The 19,014-nt window shown below is 35.8% G+C and overlaps 3 protein-coding genes across 3 annotated transcripts; all 3 read right to left on the reverse strand.

The window, feature by feature from the left end:
• Nucleotides 1-769: 769 nt before the first annotated feature.
• LOC109220639 lies at nucleotides 770-1,390 on the reverse strand. The gene has a single exon (XM_019385101.1). The coding sequence runs from the start codon at nucleotides 1,388-1,390 to the stop codon at nucleotides 770-772; it is 621 nt and encodes a 206-aa protein (XP_019240646.1).
• A 3,916-nt stretch (nucleotides 1,391-5,306) lies between these two features.
• Nucleotides 5,307-6,956, reverse strand: LOC109220640 (transcription factor TCP3-like). Its single transcript, XM_019385102.1, has one exon. The coding sequence runs from the start codon at nucleotides 6,868-6,870 to the stop codon at nucleotides 5,788-5,790; it is 1,083 nt and encodes a 360-aa protein (XP_019240647.1). The 5' UTR covers nucleotides 6,871-6,956; the 3' UTR covers nucleotides 5,307-5,787.
• Nucleotides 6,957-12,446: 5,490 nt separating this feature from the next.
• LOC109220643 (protein IQ-DOMAIN 1-like) lies at nucleotides 12,447-18,046 on the reverse strand. Its single transcript, XM_019385104.1, has 6 exons — nucleotides 17,831-18,046; nucleotides 16,157-16,262; nucleotides 15,560-15,727; nucleotides 14,065-14,292; nucleotides 13,270-13,383; nucleotides 12,447-13,182 (listed from the first exon to the last, which is right to left on the reverse strand). Exons 2-6 carry the CDS (start codon nucleotides 16,229-16,231, stop codon nucleotides 12,829-12,831), a joined length of 939 nt encoding a protein of 312 aa, XP_019240649.1. The 5' UTR covers nucleotides 16,232-16,262; nucleotides 17,831-18,046; the 3' UTR covers nucleotides 12,447-12,828.
• Nucleotides 18,047-19,014: the final 968 nt, after the last annotated feature.

Raw genomic sequence — 19,014 nt, forward strand, 5'->3', positions numbered from 1 at the left:
GCAGTATTTAGCCATGGGTCATAAAGAAACCCTTGAATTTTCTTTCTTTTTTGCAAATCTGTTGTAAAGAAAACAGTTACGGAAGAGTAATAGATGATATTTAAATACATGTAAGATGTTATTTAAACTTGACAAAGTTCGAATGAAAACTTTATCAAAGTTATTTCAAGAAACATGTGTGTTCCTATTTCTTTTTTCGTATCTTTACACTATTATGAAGTTGAGACGTCTTCTTCATTAAGTGTCATATATAAAAGGGCCCTCTTTTATAAATTCATGTTTTGATTCAAAGATCCATGAAGTCAATAAAGCATTTCTAAAAATACAAAAAGTCAAAAGGGTAAGACAAAAACTCACGAATTAAAAAAGCAAGACCTTGGACTTGTAAAAAACAAGGCAAAAAGAGTAAAATAGAAACTCGAGAGAATTGAGTTGAAACGGAAACTTTATAATATTAAGTTTAAACTAAGTATGAACTTAGTCATAAACTGATTGTCATTTTTACAAAAAGCCCCGAAAAGACCTGGGGACTTACTATCACCAAAAACATAACCCCCAAAATGGAACCAGGGGTAATACCACATATTCCACCAAAAAGGAAAAAAAGTAAAACTTCATAAGTAAACTTTCACTGTGGAGCAGAAGAAGAGTCTAAAACAACATCATCAGCAACAGAAGGCTCGATTTGGTCTGAAAGAGCTGGGACATCCACCGCACCAAGATTAGCTTCAACGTACTCGGGAGTATCAGCCATGGGAGAAGAAAAACTTTAGCTTTGCTGAGTTTTCTCAATGGTTTCTTTTATCTTAGCTAACTCAGGATCTAAGTTAAAACCCTCTTGGCTAGCCTCCACAAGGGTATCATGGTGTGTGTTCAAAATAGCCCAACTCACTTCAACACCAGCTTTGTCCTCAAGAGCCTCATAGTCTCTTTCCCATTGATCAATTTCACTCTTGAGCTCCTCCCTCTCAGCCAAAGCAGCATCATAAGAAGATTGCAAAGGGGCAAGTGAACTCTCCAAAAACTTAACCTTGTCAGAAGAAACTTGTAGATCTTCTTGGGCCTGCGTGAGTGTTTGAACAAGCTCACCAGCATAAACTTCTTTCTCATTTAGCAAAGCTTTAAGGCCTCTGATCTCTTCAGTAGCTTTGGAGAGTTGTTGAGCAAAAGAAGATTCAAGGAGATTCTTATCCTTGCCCGCTTGATTGGAAGAAGCTTTTTCAACTGCCAATTCCGATGCCATGACTCTCAACTGTTGCTCTAAGGTACATTTGCTTTCTTCTAAAACTTCCATCTCAAGCTGAAGACTTTCATATTGCTCTTTCCAATTGTCTGCCTCAATTTGGTAGTGATGGATTAATTGCTCTGTATGGGAAACCCTTTTCATCATCTCCGTACCGATGAGATTGATCTAAAAAAAAAAGGGTAAGAATCTTGGTAATAGGAGAATGTTATAAAGCATGAAAAGAAATTAATACCTTCAGTGATGACTGCACGATATCATTCAACCAAGTCAAAGAACTATGACTTTGTAGTTTGGACTTCTCAACCGGACCAATCAAGGGTTTCAACCATACGTCAGCCCGACCTCACTTTTTCAAAAAACTACCATCGGCAGGGACTTCAATGGTAATCTGCTTCATCACTCTACTTCCACTTGAAGAACCAACTTCAGTGCGAGAAATACTAGTAGTGGGGACTGTAGAGGAAGTCATAATAGCTTGAGGCGGGACAGAGACAGCAGCAGTAGAAATAGGTAAAGAGCATTCCACTGGGACAGACACGAGGAAAGAGGCAAGAGGTACTTCATCAGACACCAAATCAAAACTTTCACTATCAAACCCACGTGAAAAAAAGTTTTTCATCAGAGCCACGAGCTGCCATAGGAGTATCATCGTCAGAACTCACTAAGGTGGCTTCAACAGGCTCGGTCACGGGAACAGAACGGGGAGGAGTAACTTCATCATCTGAAATAACGCGCCTTCTAACCCGCGGTCTTTTAACCAAGGAACTCCCATCCCATTTCTCTTCCTCTTCAGAATCTTGGGGTTTGTCAGCTTTCCTTTTCGATGAAGAACTCAGGATTATCTCCTGAGCTCTTGCCAAAGAAAGTCCGGAATCTGCGATCCATCGGAGCAACAGTCAACAATTTCTCTACCCAACCACGGAAATTGGGAATCTCTTCAACAATTCCCATGGTTGCTGAAACAAGAGTAAGTTAAACAGTCACGGGAAAAAAAAAACCCTTTCAAAACTAAAAAGGGGGAAAAAAGAGAAGAGAGAAAGTTGTAAAAGTAAACTTACGTGCAAAATTTCACTTTTTAGGGAATGGTATATTTTCTTCACCTACTAACCCTACAGTAGGAGCAGCAACAAATACCAGCCACGGTCCTTGTCATCCTCAAGGCTGACTAAAACCCTCTTACTCCTCTCCACCAAAGTAAAGATTCCATGTCGGAACAGCTTAGGGGAGTAGAGGTGGATCAGAAGAAAAAAGGTAAAAGGCAATTTAGCCAAGTTAGCTAAGTACCTTTGACAAGCAACAGCCCTCCATATAATGGGGCCAATTTTTCCTAAATAAACATTGAAAAAACGACATAACTCGATGATAACAAGATCAATGGGGGGTCTAAAATCTAGTGTAAAGGAATATGTATACACGAAAGAAAAGCCAGTCTTGTAAGACGTGATCCTTTGATATTGCATTAGGGATTGTAATTGAGAAATCAAATTTCCCGTGGCAATCTCTACGAACAACAGAGATCAAACCTTCAGTAATCTGAGAAGGGTAAACGTCAGCACGATCAAAAGAGGATATAGAAGAAACCTGATCCCTAATTGATTCTCTATCAGTATAAAAAGAAAGTTCAGAGGGGGTAATTTCATCTATTGTTGGTTCACGGACTGGTTCATTAGAATCCCTACTTCTGGTGGAAGATCTATGTGGAAGAGAACCCCTATTTCTAGAAGAAGAAGGAGGAGTGGAACTAGGTAAAGATGAAGGCGAACCTCGAATGGACGTCGATCCTAAACTACGTAACGTACCTCCTCTCCTGCTCCTAGTTGGAGCAAGAGGAAGTTCATCTACAATAAGAACTTTACGTGGATCAGGGTTTAAAGAAGATATAGCTATACGGAGAAGAAAGGAAGATTGAATAAGTCAAAAATGGAAAACTTTTTTATGAAAGAAGAAACAAAGGATATATTTATACTCAGAAGCAACCGTCAAACAAAAAAGGTAATGATGGGAACGTCATAATGAAAATTGTCACTTCGTGATTGATGTAGCCGCAAAAAGCTTTAAAAGACGCTGAAGGGTTGCAGACCCAATAAAAGGCGCCACGTGCCACGAGCATTAAATGGAAGTGACATGCGAAGCGTCAGTTTTCGAGAAGGTATAATGGCGGCAAAAATTCCCGCTTTAATGAGATCCACTTCCCAAATATTCAATTGTTGAATAAATGGCAAGTGGGGGGACTATCTGTATTGAGAAAAATCAAGTTAACATATGGAATTAATTTTGTGCTGACATGTCAAGACACTTGGATCAATAAAAGAATGACAGCTGGCAAAGGATAGCTAAAGAGACAGGAGATTTAACAGGCACGGGCAGAGATTCAATAAAACAGGAAGGAACGGGTACTCAAACCTCCTGATAATTTGAAGAGGCATCGAAGGAATGAACCTAGATAGCAAAAAGTATAGATACGCATTATCCGTAATTAATGAGCATCAATGATGGAAAACGTTATTGAATCTTCACGAAACAGTTACGATTGCCAATTATAACATTACATTAAATGTCATTAATTGCTCATAATGGCTCTTTTATGAGAGGAAATAAACGTATTACTTAGAGATAGCTATAAAAGGAGAGAAATAACATTTGTAAGGACATAGAATATTATTAGAATACACTGATTTACTTTGTTTTCTTTTACTCAGCTATCGTTTATTTCAATTCTTCTTGTTTGTTCCAAATTTGATTATCAGTAACCCGAGTTCTTCTAAAAATTAAGCATTGACCGAATTTTCTATTTTCCGGTTAAACAAGTCTGCCAATGATCACTGCTGCCTAAGCAAGTGAGAGGCTGTACCTAGGTTTGTATATTATTGCAAATCTTGATATTCTATGTCAAACTTGTTAATAATTTGCTAACATATCCTACACAACACTTACGATTTTGGTATATGCTGGGAACGCCTTCTCTATAATGGCCCTAGAAAGTACCCACATGAATGAGAAGTTGCTTTTCCATCACCCATCATTGCTTAACGGAAAGACACACATGAAATCCCACGCTCCACGCGGTCACTACATATGTGTCAGGTTCTACAGAGCAAATTGTGTTTTTCCAAGTTGATTAAGGAATGTATATCTAACCTTAAGGAGAAAAGGAGAAAGAAAACCCCCGTACAGACGAGTGTCGCACTGGCACACCCGCAATGCCAAGCAATAACTGCTATAGCGGATTGAGTTGGTGGTGTGTAAAAATTATTTGCAGTATATAATTTAAATCCAAATTAGTTGGGTTATATTTTATGTACTAATTGTATAAAAATATTTATACAATAAGTCACTTATAAGATAATTGAAGGTAATTTATCTGATAAGCCTTACTTAATAGGAAACCTGATATAAATGATAATTAACCTACTATAATAAGTTAATTATAATCATGTAAAAAAAAAAAAACTTTAAACTCTCTGTATATATAATTTGAATCAATAAGTTATATATGGATAATAATTAATGACAGCGTGTGAATCTTTAATCCTTCCTAATTTTATAAAGTTAATCAACATCTTAGTACAAAGAAAACCTTGACGAACGAAGAACGATTTCCTCTTAGGGACTTGAATGTATGCAATGGTAATGCACCATTGAAGTGGATCAGTAGTGTGCTGCTTTTAAATTGAATGCCTTTGGCAATAGAACTGACAACTATATCAGTGCTCATTAACAAGAGACTTTTGTATGAATATGATGTACCTAAGAAACAACCATTGCTGCTGATGTACCCCGGCCCATTTCTCTCTGTTTCAGTTTATGTGAACCTATTTTCTTTTTGGTTCCTTCCAAAAAGAGTGACCCATTTCTAAATTTGGTAACAATTTACTTTAAACTTACAATTCTACCCTTAATAAGAAGTTTTTATAACCACACAAATACTCTGAGGCACTTTTTGACTTGTTTAGGACCACAAATTTCAAAAAAAATTATTTTTTCTTAAATTTCGTGCCCAGTCAAACAGGTTCACATAAATTGGAACGGAGAGAAAATTGACAAATCTTTGAAATTTCACTTTCTTTTGCCCCTTCGATTTGATTGCTTGACAGCTACAAGACCAAATACATAACCCCCTTTTCGCATCTTTGTCTTCGTTTCATTAATTCAAGGATTCTTCTTTCTCTTAGGTCCGTCTAAACTATTCTTGTTTTTAATCTAAGTCTTGTCATTTCTCTTTTTTCTTCTTCTCTTCTCGTGCCCCCTCCAAATTGATATTATGGATCTTTTGATGAGGTGCTGATCATCCAATTGAGGTAAAATTACAAAAATAAAAAGAAGCTTAATTAGAGACAAGAGGGTTATATAATTTGGATAAACATCTCGTACCCAATATAGGAAAGATAATAATAATATATGAAATTCTGCATTACGTCCACTCAGCAGAGATTTCAGCTCCTAAAAAAGTCAAAAAAGATTCTGGAAAGGAAAGTAGTAAGTCTATCTATATATTCTGGTGAAGAAATGCTAGCCTTAATGAGTAATGCAGTTGCAGTAGGTCAAAGAGCAGAAAATGTGCCCTGCTCCTCTTCCCCTTGAATTCTTGGTGCACTTGAAATCTGCCCTGAGAAACCATCATAAGAAAGGGTCTGAAGTTGTGTGCTCAATGGATCACCACTGATTAGAGGAAAAAAGCTGGACTGAAGGGGTTCCCTATGAGAAATGACCTGGTTTTCACTTAAAACTGATGGGAAATGATGTGCTAATAAACTGAATGAAGAATAATCCTCTCCGTTTCCTGAATTTGAACTGGCAACATTCCCATTCAGACTTCTTTTATATCTACTCATTTCCAAATTGGAATTGGAATATATTGGAATTGAACTGGTTAAGAAGCTGTCTTGATGATCACCAGAGGAAAGGATTGTGTCTTCTTGAAAAGACTGGAAATTGAGAAAATGGCCATGTGGGTAGCTCTGGAATTCACTGAAAATGGCACCATCAGCTGATGAAAACAAGCTCACATTCTGAATTGGGATGTCATAATTCACCTCCTGCTGGTGGTTCTGAACTCCATATTCAGAATTTGGAATGCCATAATTTTGTTGACCAAATCTTGGACTCTGTTCTATACAGCCTTCATCTAAAAGTTGATCAAATGAATACTGGATTTTGGCATTAAGTTTAGGAAACTTACCAAGAGAATCAATTGCAGCTTTAGCTTCTTTAATCAGCCAATCAATGGCCTCACTTGGACGGTCATAGCCAAGCCTATCTTGCACATCATAGAACTGAATTGCAGTGTTTGGTGAAAGCCTAACTCGTCTGTCTCTCGGACCCTTTGCAGTTGAAACTTTGCTGTGCCTGTCTTTTCTTCCCGCGGCTCGAATAATTCGGCCTCTGTGAACTTCTATCAGATCTTGTTTGGCTCTCTTTGGCTTCATACCTTTTGTTACTATGTTCAATTCTTCAGCCCATTTTGCTGGTTTTGGGCAGAGTGGCATTGGCAGCTGCTGTAAGTTCTGGTTTTGGCAATGACTATGAAAGTTCTCAATGCCATTTTCTTCAAAAACTTCCTCTTCATCCTCCTCTTCTTCTGATGATCCATCTTCTTCATCTGATATTTGAAGCTGATGATTCATTGGAGGATCCAGATTCCAAGTATTCTCCTCCTTCCTCTCTTCTAGCTTTTGGATTCTTTAGTGTTTTTTAGGCACTTGCCAACTGCTTTAATAATAAACCCGCTGTGACTTTGGGCCGTTAAATAGTACTCCCTCTCCGTTCCAATTTATCTGAACCTGTTTGACTGGGCACGGAGTTTAAGAAAAAATGAAGACTTTTAGAATTTCTCGTCTTAAACAAGTCAAAATCAAGAGTATTTATGTGCTTATAAAAACTTCTCATTAAGGTTAGAATTGGAAGTTTAAGCTAAATTGTTTCTAAATTTAGAAAGGAGTCATTCTCTTTTGAACGGCCCAGAAAGAAAATAGGTTCACCTAAACTGAAACGGAGGGAGTATAACTTTGCATAAGCAAACTGTAAGGTTAAAAAATTGTGCGAAATCAGTTTGTATGTTATAATAGAATGAGCAAAAGCAAGTACAAATATACAAGTATAGAAGAGCATGGGACTTTCAGGTGTGTCCCCCAGTTTGCTTAAATATGACCCTACCATATATGCATGCCAGATAAAGTATACTACATAACAACAAATTTTTGAGTATGTGTGAACAGAGACCATTTTAAATTCATGCATGTAGGCCCAACAGGGAAAAGATACCAATAGTACATTTGGTACTTTAATTTCCTCAGATAGATACATGAGATTAAAAATTAAAGGGGTTTTCAAGACATGTTATTCCGAGATTATAAGATTATAATTTCACCTTCTGTATGGGATAAATGATCCCAAGGTTTTGGAAATGTAATATATGAGAGCGTAGATAATTTTCTAAGGGGTTTTGGTATGAGGTATAAGAAGGTATGGTATAAAAATTTAATACCACCTTAATACTTTGTTTGGTTAGCAAACACGGTATAAGTTATCCCGGGATTAAAATTAGTACCGGGATAACTTATACCTTGTAGAGGGTGGGGTAATTAGTGCCGGAATAACTTATATCTTCTTCTTAGAAATTATGCAATTGTCATTTTTAATACAACATACCAAACACTGGATAAAAAACAATATCAGAATAACTAATCCCAGCATAACTTATCCGACCGGCATAAACTGTATTCAAACCAGACGACCCCTAAGTGTGAACAGTTACTACTCCTTCCCACCCCAACAAGTATCCAAGTCTGTGTCTAAAAAAGATGCTCCTTCTTGGTTCCCATAGCATTGCAAAAGAAAGGGCTGGTTCTCAGTAAATTCTGAAGCCCAGATGCGTTACTTCTGGTAAAAACACTCAATATTTTCACAAGCGGCGGAGGTAGAATTATCGCCAAGGGGTTCAAAAAAGGATAAAGTTAAAAAGATTGTAGCTAGTAGAAATAGAACCAATGACCTTACAAAGGCTTTCGAACCCCCTTGACCACTAAGCTATGCTTTTGGCTATGCCAAGAAGATTCTAAACATAATATATAGAGTTTAAAAATAGATTTTGCCTGACACATATGCAGTATAAGTTTTTGGCGAAGGGGGTGCGGGTGAATACCCTTTCTCCCCTTAAATCCGCCCCTGATTTGTCACCTTTCACCATTTGCAACATTCCCTATCTATATTGCGGGAAATACCATCACTTACACAAGTTCATTTTTCGATATGGTTACTAGTCTAACGTGCCTCTTAGTCAGCTAAGACATAGACACTGTAGCTTGCCTAAGGAACGAGGATTCTATGCAATGGGGGAGAAAAGGCATCGGTGAACCAGATGGGTGCTACAAGTTCAACATAACTCACAATTTATGTTTAGAACCTATATATGGGTGAAAAACCCAAGTATAAATAGAGTTAACACTACAGAAAACAAGGTTTTCAATGATAATATTCCGTGCGAACCTCTTTAGTCAACACCAAAAATAAATGCCAAGTCGCCACAATAGATTTCAGGTAGGTACCTGCTCGAAGTAGTGATATATAGTTCGCCGTTGAAACTTACTTTTGTTGGCGACTAGAGGTCACCACAGAATACTGAAAACTTTATTTCCTGTAGTATAAGCATGTATTCAAAACTCATACTTACTTCATTAAATGCTGCACCATAGTTATAATAGCACTTACTTCTCTTCTCAAATTTGAGGAGTAAATGACTTTTTAGGGATACGTACATAAGGATAATTTTGGAAAACAAATTGAATTTCTTCTTAATTATATAAATGGACACTTATTTTGGACCAAAATAAAAACCAAATTGGTCAATTATTGTGGACCGGGGAGTAAATTGTACTATTCTCTAATATCTTGGAAATTTGTTTTTCTTTATCTTGGGATTAAGAAGAATTGAAGGATCCTTGTAAATTTTAGTATTTTCTGTTGTCAGTTTAAGGTTAACATTGAATCTCCTCCTACTTCCACGATGGTTGCATTATCCAAATAATGAAATACAACTATACCTGCCACCCCCAACCCTCCTCACCACACCTCCAGGCATTGATTATCCAGTGTCCCAACAAGGAAAAGAGCTAATTCGTTTTACTCTTTGGGATTCACTTTTCACTTTTTATGACATAAATTGATCAGTGTTCACTGCACAGCCATCAGTACAAATAGTTATAATACTGTTCATCTGTTACTTTAATTAACCTGCTTGCCAGAAATACACTAGCCTCAAATCATCACCAAGTTTAAAGCGTCCCTTGTTTACAGTATGCCAGTAGTAAATTCAGAAAATGAAAGCGACCTCTACCCTCTTCTGTTCTTGATACTTGAGGCGTTGCATGCACGGCCGAGCGAGAAATATTAATAAGGTGATTCAAAAAAATATTAAGATTTGAACCTACAAGTATAACCTTGCATGCATGATCAAGAGGATTCGACATCATAATGAAGGGAATTTAATTGAACTCTATTTATACTATTTAGCTCTCCCTGCTTGCATGACCAACGTTTACGATAAAGGCTTCTAATAACAACGGGTTTAAGATGAAATGGGGAATTAAATTAAAGACTTTTTTTAATTGATCATGAGGCCCTCCTAGGCTCAAGGTACAAGAACAAATTGCATGCGTGCATGTGCATGGTCTTCTCAATGCCTACTATAGCACGTGAATCCTTTTAATCTTTTCATGGTCTTTTATCATCCAGTACTATAGCATGTGAATACCTTTTCCTCAAAACAAAAACAAAAAATTAATCTTCCAATGTATTTGTGAAAAATATATTTTAAATTGATAGGGTATTATTACCATAAGGTTTATGTCTGACTAATAGAAATTTAATCAGTTAATGATTTTTATCACTATCTTTTCCATAATATGAAGCTAATAAGGGGTTCCAGGTGTATTTATGAATCACGAATCCGTTGGTTTATTAAAATAGCTCTTGAAGATGTGTTAATGTAAGAAATTTATTTGGCAAGTGTTTGACATGCAAAACTTATAAGTGGGCGTTTAAGAATTGTGAAATTAAAAAAAATAAAATTTTCCTTCAAGAGAAAATGGTATTTGAAATTAGAGTTGTGTTTGGACACGAATATAATTTGGAGTTGTTTTTAAAATTCTTATGAGTAATTTGAATTGAGAATTTTGAAAAACAGCTTTTTGGAGTTTTTCAAATTTCTGAAAAATTTCGATATTCAACTTCAAGTGAATTTTAAAATTTTTATGATCAAACGCCGATTCAGAAAAAGGAAAAAATTTCCTTTAAAATGTGAAAATCTTTTTATGGCCAAACGGGCCCTTAATTTCTGTAAATTATCAAAGAGATGCTTTTGTCACGAAAAAGGTTTTGGAATTTTCAGTAGGTATGTATCAGAAAATTACAAAAAAGTACTAATTTGGAGCTTTGTAATTTCACTTGCAATATAAAAGAGAATACTGAAAATTCGAGAAAGGATTTTTGTTTTCCCAACTTGCTTGAAGAACTTACTACTAATAGATAGATGAAACAAATTAAATTCGTTTATCTGAAAATAAGAATAACTTTCCCAACGAGAATAATAACAACTAGCCAGTAAAATCCTACTAGTAGGATTTGGGGAGAATAGTGTGTATGCAGACCTTACCCCTACTCCGAAGGGATAGAGAGGCTGTTTTCGAAAGACCCTCGGATCTAGAAGAAGAAAAGAAATATTTTATCTAAATTGTCGATGCTAACCTTAGCCACTCAATTAATCATCATATTGAAAATGAGTAGCTCTCAATTAAAATTCAAGAATATTGTACCAGATTTATTAGTCGCGATTTGTTTACATTTTTGGTTTTCTCTAATTTAATCCATGAACATTTCCTTCGTCACGGCCTTAACTCTACTCAGCCTAAAAGCCGAGAAGGCTCTAAGAGGAACAGCTTGCATAATTAACTTCAATTAGTTGATTCATCAAGAACTTTTATGTAGCTATTATGTGTAATTCCCCTTAGGCTTTTAAACATTTTGTAGACATCGATATTTTAAGGAATCAAGCGAAATAATAAATTAATGATATTACACGATTCTTGAAATCCTAGGAGTCTATTAGGGTTTCTTGGAGTTAATCTACCTAAACCCTAATTCACACTTATATAAAGGGATACATATTCTCTTGAAGAGGTGCCTCAAAATCCCATAACCTCTTGTGATATTCACAAAGAGATCAAAATATGGCCGGATACTTCTTGACAATCAAATAGTTCAAGAAGCTGGAGATCAAATATATCCCAGGAGGTTTGCATCATCCTACATTCGAGAAATACGCGGTTTCAACCCTCGAATCACGGGGATAATCAGGAGAAACAGAATTATACTCACAATTGATTAGTAAAAATATTTTTCTCTTATTTTGTGATTGCAGTTTATTTTTCATATCTTGAAAATTTATTGCAAACACATTTATTTTATCTACCTTTTTCCGGCCTCCTCCACGTAATTCCTATTATCTACATGCTTGGAATGGTAAAAATTTATTCGTAGCGATGTTTACAGAAATATTAAAAATAAAAGTTATCAGTTATTAATGATTAAATGATATGTAGTCTCACTCTTAATTTAACCGTTCAGATTAAGTTATTTGATTTGATCTAAACAAAAAGTGTGAATAAATATTCATGTGTTAAATAACGTAAAGACATCAGTTAAACATCAGTGAAATAACTTTGATTTCTCGTAACTTGACTTTAAGACAATGCTATATCCATATAACGGAGCTAAGTTTTAGATTACAGTGATCTTACTTGAATTATAACCTCGAACATAACAGAGGAAAATTCTCAAGACAGTCTCAGTTCATTCTTCACCATATTAGTGTCACATAGAAGTGGCTCCTTTCCTTCACACTTGGGGCAAACTTTTTGCTTTCTAAATTACTATGTGACTCGGAAAATAAAAGGAGACAACTGGAAAATAATTCACTTATTTAAGCTGCTTCATTTAATCTTTTAGGCCTGCGTTTTGTCAAAGCAACATTATACCTGTTACTGAAGACACTGCTTCTTCTCCACTGCATGCTAATCTGAAAAGGAGAAAGGGACACACAAAAAGACACAAATATATATTCGTCGGAAGAATTGTAATCCCACAAGTGGGGTCCGGAGAGGGTAGTATACACAAACCTTACCCCTACCTTGAGAAGATAGAGAGGTTGTTTCAAATAGATATGTAATTCTAGAAAAGCTGCTGACTTGCCTTGTGATCGGCAAGGAAGAAAACAATCTATACAAATAAAAAAGCACCCCGCAATAATAGACATCGGAACAGGATTATTCTGGGCACTCAAAGCTATAATATAAATACTCTTGAATGAGATATGACATCTATACACATTTTAACCTATGATGAATAACTTACCATCTCAGATAAGAAGAGTTTGGAAAAATAAAGAGAAACAATGCGAACTCTCAGACAAAGCACTCCACATCCATCAACTCATGCTCGGTGATTAAACTTACACGATATTTTTCTTCACCCCCATCCTCAGTAAAATGAAAAAACCCAAATGTCTTGCCTTCAACATCTTATCCTTTTCAGTTTGCTTCTACTACCGCCTCTTGTTTCTCAGTGCCTGTCTCCTTGACTTTGCTGCTTACTTTTTGTGCAGCTACTTTATCAGCTACTTCATTTGAATTTTTAGCTTTTACGGTGCCTTTCCCACTAGGCGAAGTCAATTTAACAGAAATTGGTGTTTTCTTTGTTGGAGTAGTACTACTTTTAGTGGTCTTACTTGCTTTACCATTGACTTTCTTTGGACTTGTGTGAACAGGAACTCGGCTTTCCCATGGTCGAGCAGCAATCCAGCGATCCGTCCAGCTCCAGCCCCAATTAGCTTTGCTCATTTCATGATTACCCGATCCAAATACTGGGTTGGAATTGGCTCTCCACTGTAACATGATAATATTTCAATGGTAATTCCTGCTCTGAGATCGCAAATGTAAACAAGCTGAAGATTGTTATCCAGTTTAACATACCTGATGTGAAAATGCATAGGCCATAGCACGCTCCCGTTTCGTTGCTGCTTCTTCTCTCTGGTGAATCCTTGCTAGAATAACTTCCATTGTTTCAGGGCCACCACTCCACTCTACCTGTCAGCCATTCACATAGCTAATTATAAGTAGGATAATAAATTGCATGCCAGGTCAATATTAGGAAAACAGCTAAAGCAAAACATTCTCAATTAAGATGAAATTGTAGTTGTTCCATGTTTTAGAAACTTCACTAGGTGTGAATCAAATACGAAGGGAAATGATTAAAAAGCATAAATGCTAAAACTTCACTTATCTATACTCTTGCACCTCTAGATTTCTGGTAAACTCATTCAAGTGTTATAGGATTGCTATGGGCCACAGGAACCACTTAGACCAATCTCCATTGTATCTTCATATGAGAGTGATTACAAAGTTGTAAAGTTCAACTCCAAATAAGTTTCAGAAACAGGGATAATTAAGCTTATAAAATATCCTACTTTAAACTAATATCCACAATCCAAGATAGCTGAGGCATTCATTTTGATACAGTGAGTTTGGGATATCTGACTTCTATTAATGGAGTTCCATGCATTCCTTCTACAAACAGTCATTTATTCTTAAAGAATTAATAGATCTTTTATTGTGGGTCAACAGAAATAATAACAGTTGAAAGATCAAGGAAAGAACTCTCTTGACAGCGGAAAGAGAACTAGCAAATAATGATTTGGAGGCTTCAAAGACTGGGGAGAAAGATGGTAAGATAAACAATTAGTGAGCATAAGAGCATCGCTGACTAACCTCTAAATTTTGAAGCTTTGCCTCTAGCTTCAATTGATTCTCCAGCTTCTTCCGCTCAAGACGCCCTTCTGTTACCATACGGGCACGGCGATCTCTAATCTCAGTTTGCATCCTGTTCCACGAGTGGATATAGTTCAAAGCTGATGAAGCTTGTTTTTTCACCGACAGACGTTGTGTCAGGGACTGTAACCTTGCATTTCCTTTCAATCGACGTAATGTTTTCCTAGCCTGCAAAAGGAGAAAACTCTATTCAACTTAAAGACTTGAAGCGCCTTCTTTGGATGACTCAGACAATAGCAAGAGAATATCATCATGTAAGATAAGAGAAAATGACACCAATAAGAACCAGATAATATTGGCCTGAGATGAGTTTAAATGGAGTAACATGGTCAATGAGAACTCATATAGTCGGCCCCAACTAGTTTGGGGCTAAGGCGCAGTAGTAGTTATTGTAGTTGTTACAAAGGTTTGAAAGATACATTCCCACTCTTACTTGTTACACAATTTATCAGCTGATTAAATGGATCTTTGGTCTAAAAGTCCAACATCTAGCTGAGACACCGTGAAGGGCACAATCTGATAGCCCTTTTGTTGAGTGAAAAGAATACAAACCATATACAACAGTCTTTCACGTAGCAATCCGAACCTAAGTCTCTCACTGCATGTTGAGTTTATAGAAACACTCATCTAACATCAGTGGTTCAATTTGTACCAAATAAATCAATAAGCCATACTGTCAGGATAGTGAATATTTTACTTCAAGTAATATTAAAGGATTTCACTCGTTAAAGGAGTGATCAAAGAAGTGCAGTGGCAGTAGAGAAAAGACACCCAAACCATTATGCAGGATATGATACCTCTCTTTTCTCCATTTTTTGAGACCGCGATCCTATTTTTTAGCATGATTAAAATGATCTGACGGGAAATGCATTACTTATCATCTTCTGTCACAGTAATAACAGAAGATAGCTTTTGCCCGTGCCATGAAATAACTTACCAGTAAATATCAGCATGCGCCAAAGGCCAAACTAAAGTCATAGTTTTATTTTATCCATCTGATGTCACAGCAATACGAAAGACGGCTTTTTCCCATGCCATGAAATAAGATACCAGTCAATTCACCAGCATGTTCCAAAGTAAAGTCATAATTTTAAGAATCCTATTCCCTGGTGCCCCAACCCCACTCAAAGATACAAAAGAAACCATAAAGATGAATTGCATGTGAGCTGGGAACAATTGGGATGTTTCAGATACATAAAAATGATAAAATGCACATATGCGGTTCCTTAATTTGTTAGTGTCCTAATTTTGGGAGTGTACGATCAGGACCGTAGACAGAAATGAAGGTTTATCTCACTCTATAACTGCAATATTGCGTCTCAAGAGAAGTTACTAGAAGAAAAAAGTCACTCAGGAAATATTTAATCGCAAGAAGAATAAATTAGAAAAACATCTATATGTTATTATAAATAATAATTAAATACTATGCTTTTACCACGTAAGCACGGAATGCTTTCTGAATCTTAATAGCTGCTCTGTCATCAATAGGCATTCCCAGTTCCCTCTGATTCTTGATCAAGACACCATTGGTTATTTTAGATGGCTCTTTCTGCAGGGGATCATCCCCTTTGCATCCATTAGACTTTTTGATTGCTGACGTTCCCTGTTTCAAACTAAAAATGTGAAATCCAGTTGGCCTTACAAAGTACCGGTGATTCTAAAATTGATAATGAAAATATAGAAGGAATGAGTTGTCACGAACTAGTGATTGTGACAGCAGGATATCAATTAATGATACAACTTGTGGCCTTAAAGAGTACAAATTTTGTTTGAAACACCATTCGGAGTCTTTAGTGTTTCATTCGATCCAAAAGAAAAGGTAACAAGAAAAGAAGGAAAAAGGACAGAGAAAAGAACAAAGTCTTAACCTAGATAATCAGAGCCAGCAGCCTGCTTGTTCCTAAGATCCTAAATACACTATTAACACCTTCCCTTTCTTCTCCACAATTACTATTACATTATGTAACTCTACTACTGAGTACGGATATCTAAGGCAATTCATCAGCGAAAAGAGACAAGTATGGTATCTTACCTTTAATTTTTTTGATTTCCCATCCTTTGCTTTTCTCATACCAATTACATTCTTAAGCCAGTCCGCAGAACCCATTGCAGGTGCTTGTTATATATGTCTTACTCTGCTGCAAATTACAACAAATGGAACATGGAACAGTATTAGTTATAAAAAAAATCCAGATTGAAGGTTTATATTTAAAACACGGCAGGCTCTTATTCTATTGCATCAGAGGGTGAAATAGAAAGTAGATATTTCAAATGGTAGCATTATCCATGAAAATATTCATTCAACTGATCAAGTTGACAACAAGTCCTTTCACCCATACAAAATAAAAACTAAAAATAAAAACGGGAACTAAAGTTATATAACAGATTAAGAATAGCATCCAATGATCAATGAAGTGGTTGAAAACCATGAGGTCTCAGGTTCAAATTTACTTCACATTTCACATTGGGTCGATTTTGGTTGACTACAACTCTAGAAGGACAATGTGTGATCATTTCTTCCTAAAATCAAGCCATAATGTTTGTGAATACATTAACTTTTTCGTTCTCAAGGTGAACTAGCTAAGGCAAATATATGGACTAAACCCTGCTGAGCGTAGGTTATATTACCATAACAAGATATAAGTGCTTCTTACCCAATGCACTATTGAACTACAACTGACTGGAATAACTAAATACAAATAGTCAGAAAATGAGAATGAAATAATGGTGCAGTGGGCCAACAAAAGACTATTCGCATATACTCGCAAGCGCTCAACGACTTGTTGAAAGCGCTTAACACAGCCTACCTGTTTGACTAACAGAAAGTACATCAGGAATTAATCAATACAAAACAAACTTCATCTGAGCAAAGAAATAAACGGTTTTCCCAGAATTTCCAATTGAAATACATTTTTTAGCTACAAATAATTTAGCAAGTAAGCAATTAATAATCCCAAACCTTCCAGCCATCACCAGATTTTATCTGACAGCTTACATATTTTACACGTTAGCTACTGCTCAGAGCGGATTCAGGATTTGGACTTTATGGGTTCGAGTTCAAAATTTAACACAACTTATTATGATTTACTGGGTGGATCAATTATTTGTATTATATTGTAAATGTTTTCACACATATACACGGTCCGAGCCAAAGCTTCTGAATTTGAATGAAACCATAACTCAAGCTCTACATCCGTCCACCCAAAAGATTAACCCTGAAAAGCTATCCCAACAATTTCCACCATGTCCAATTCTGTAGTACACTTAGCCTAATGTTCATGGAGTGCTTTACACTATGAACAAAATAGGTGTCAGTTTACACCCTATGCACACAGTACACTTCCAATCAAACTTCTATAACTGTAGCGATATTCAACTGGCTCAGACCTATTTGTATGTTTAGTCAGAATAAGAATGTCCTAATAATATGACTTTACTGGGCAGCAACAGATCATCAGCTACAAAATTGTAAAATGTTTAGAGGGGTTTACTCACAGAAACAATATGAAGGAACTAATAATCAATTAAGCAGAAACCTTTGATTGCTTTTCCCCATTACCAGACAGATTCTAATTTATATTTCAAATTTCAAGAAACTGAATAGTACCCAGATACATATTTTCACCTCAAACAAAGAATAACACATAAAAATGTAAACTTGAGACACAAAACAGAGTAAACAAATTTTGTGTACAACAAAGCATACCAGGGGGGAAAAATCTTCACATGTAGGCTTAGCTTTAGCCCTTTCTGGCAAATGGGTATCTCCAAAATGCGAAGAAAAATCAGAATAAAAAGAGGAAAATCAATTAAGTGCAAGAGTAGTGATGGCAGTGGAAAAAAATATAGGATGAGTAGAAGAGAAGAAATACTTGAGAAAAAGTGACATAAAAAGTAAAGAAAGAAAGAACAAATGGTTGGTATAATTTGTAATTGTGTGGAATATGGACATTTGTCATGGTCCCATGACACAAAATAACAGAGCATGTTTTCCAAAAGAAGTTGAACTACCAAGGAATCAGATGGATATAAAATTAAAAAAAAAAAAAGAAAGTACTCCATCTGTTAAAATTTGAAAAGAATAAAGGGCCTGTTTCTCCTCTATCAAAGGAGGGCTAAACAAACTCCAATAAAGCATTTTTGTTGTTTAGTCAACAAAATAAATTGCTGCTGTTAGGGACAGCGGAAGATCCAGTTGTTACTTGTTAACCATGGCATGCTTTGGGAAAAAATATAAAAAATTATCTCATTTACAATTGGTAATTGAAAAATAGATACAATTTTAAAGTAATCATAATTTAGCTATTTTCATGTAAAGATAAATTATGAAAAAAAAATATGCTTAAAAATCTAGAAAATTTTTAATATAATATGCTGGAGTTCGAATTTTTTATATATGAGATTTCAGCAAAGTGTGCTGGAGTTCCAACATAATATACTAGAAGTTTATACGCATAAACTTCATAATCCAGCATATTATGCTGGCAGTTTTCCAAATTTTACCTCCATATAAAATAATGACTATTTTTCAAGAATTTAGTAAATATCGCTATTTTTCGATTACCCATCCAAAAATTGACTAGGCTACGCTAATTTCACCATGCTTTGGGGTTTGATTAGGATGGTTCTCATCCTTAGCACAAAATGATATAGGAGAAGTTTATGGTATAGTGTTGTTGGCGTTTTTTTTTTTTTTTTATTCAGGAGTAGTTGGCGTTCTTTGAAGAGAAAAATACTTCTTTTTATAGACCAACTATCAAGACAAAAGGGAAACTTTACTCATGCATTTGAGTAAAAGATAGGACCTTTTTCTTTATTTTTTTAATTTCCTCTGACATATACAGTAAAATTAGTGTTTGTTTGAACTAAATCTTGAAAGATGTTACCTTT

The sequence above is a fragment of the Nicotiana attenuata genome, unplaced genomic scaffold, assembly GCF_001879085.1.
Source record: "Nicotiana attenuata strain UT unplaced genomic scaffold, NIATTr2, whole genome shotgun sequence".
Taxonomy (NCBI): domain Eukaryota; kingdom Viridiplantae; phylum Streptophyta; class Magnoliopsida; order Solanales; family Solanaceae; genus Nicotiana; species Nicotiana attenuata.

What these genes read in the sequence shown, in the direction of transcription:
- LOC109220639 (XM_019385101.1), bottom strand. Translation starts at nt 1,390, where the DNA reads ATGATGAAAAGGGTTTCCCATACAGAGCAATTAATCCATCACTACCAA.
- LOC109220640 (XM_019385102.1), bottom strand. Translation starts at nt 6,870, where the DNA reads ATGAATCATCAGCTTCAAATATCAGATGAAGAAGATGGATCATCAGAA.
- LOC109220643 (XM_019385104.1), bottom strand. Translation starts at nt 16,231, where the DNA reads ATGGGTTCTGCGGACTGGCTTAAGAATGTAATTGGTATGAGAAAAGCA. An exon ending in GGAAATCAAAAAAATTAAAG is followed by an intron (nt 15,728 to 16,156) that starts GTAAGATACCAT and finishes AGTTTGAAACAG; the next exon opens with GGAACGTCAGCAATCAAAAA. An exon ending in CCTATGCATTTTCACATCAG is followed by an intron (nt 13,183 to 13,269) that starts GTATGTTAAACT and finishes ATCATGTTACAG; the next exon opens with TGGAGAGCCAATTCCAACCC.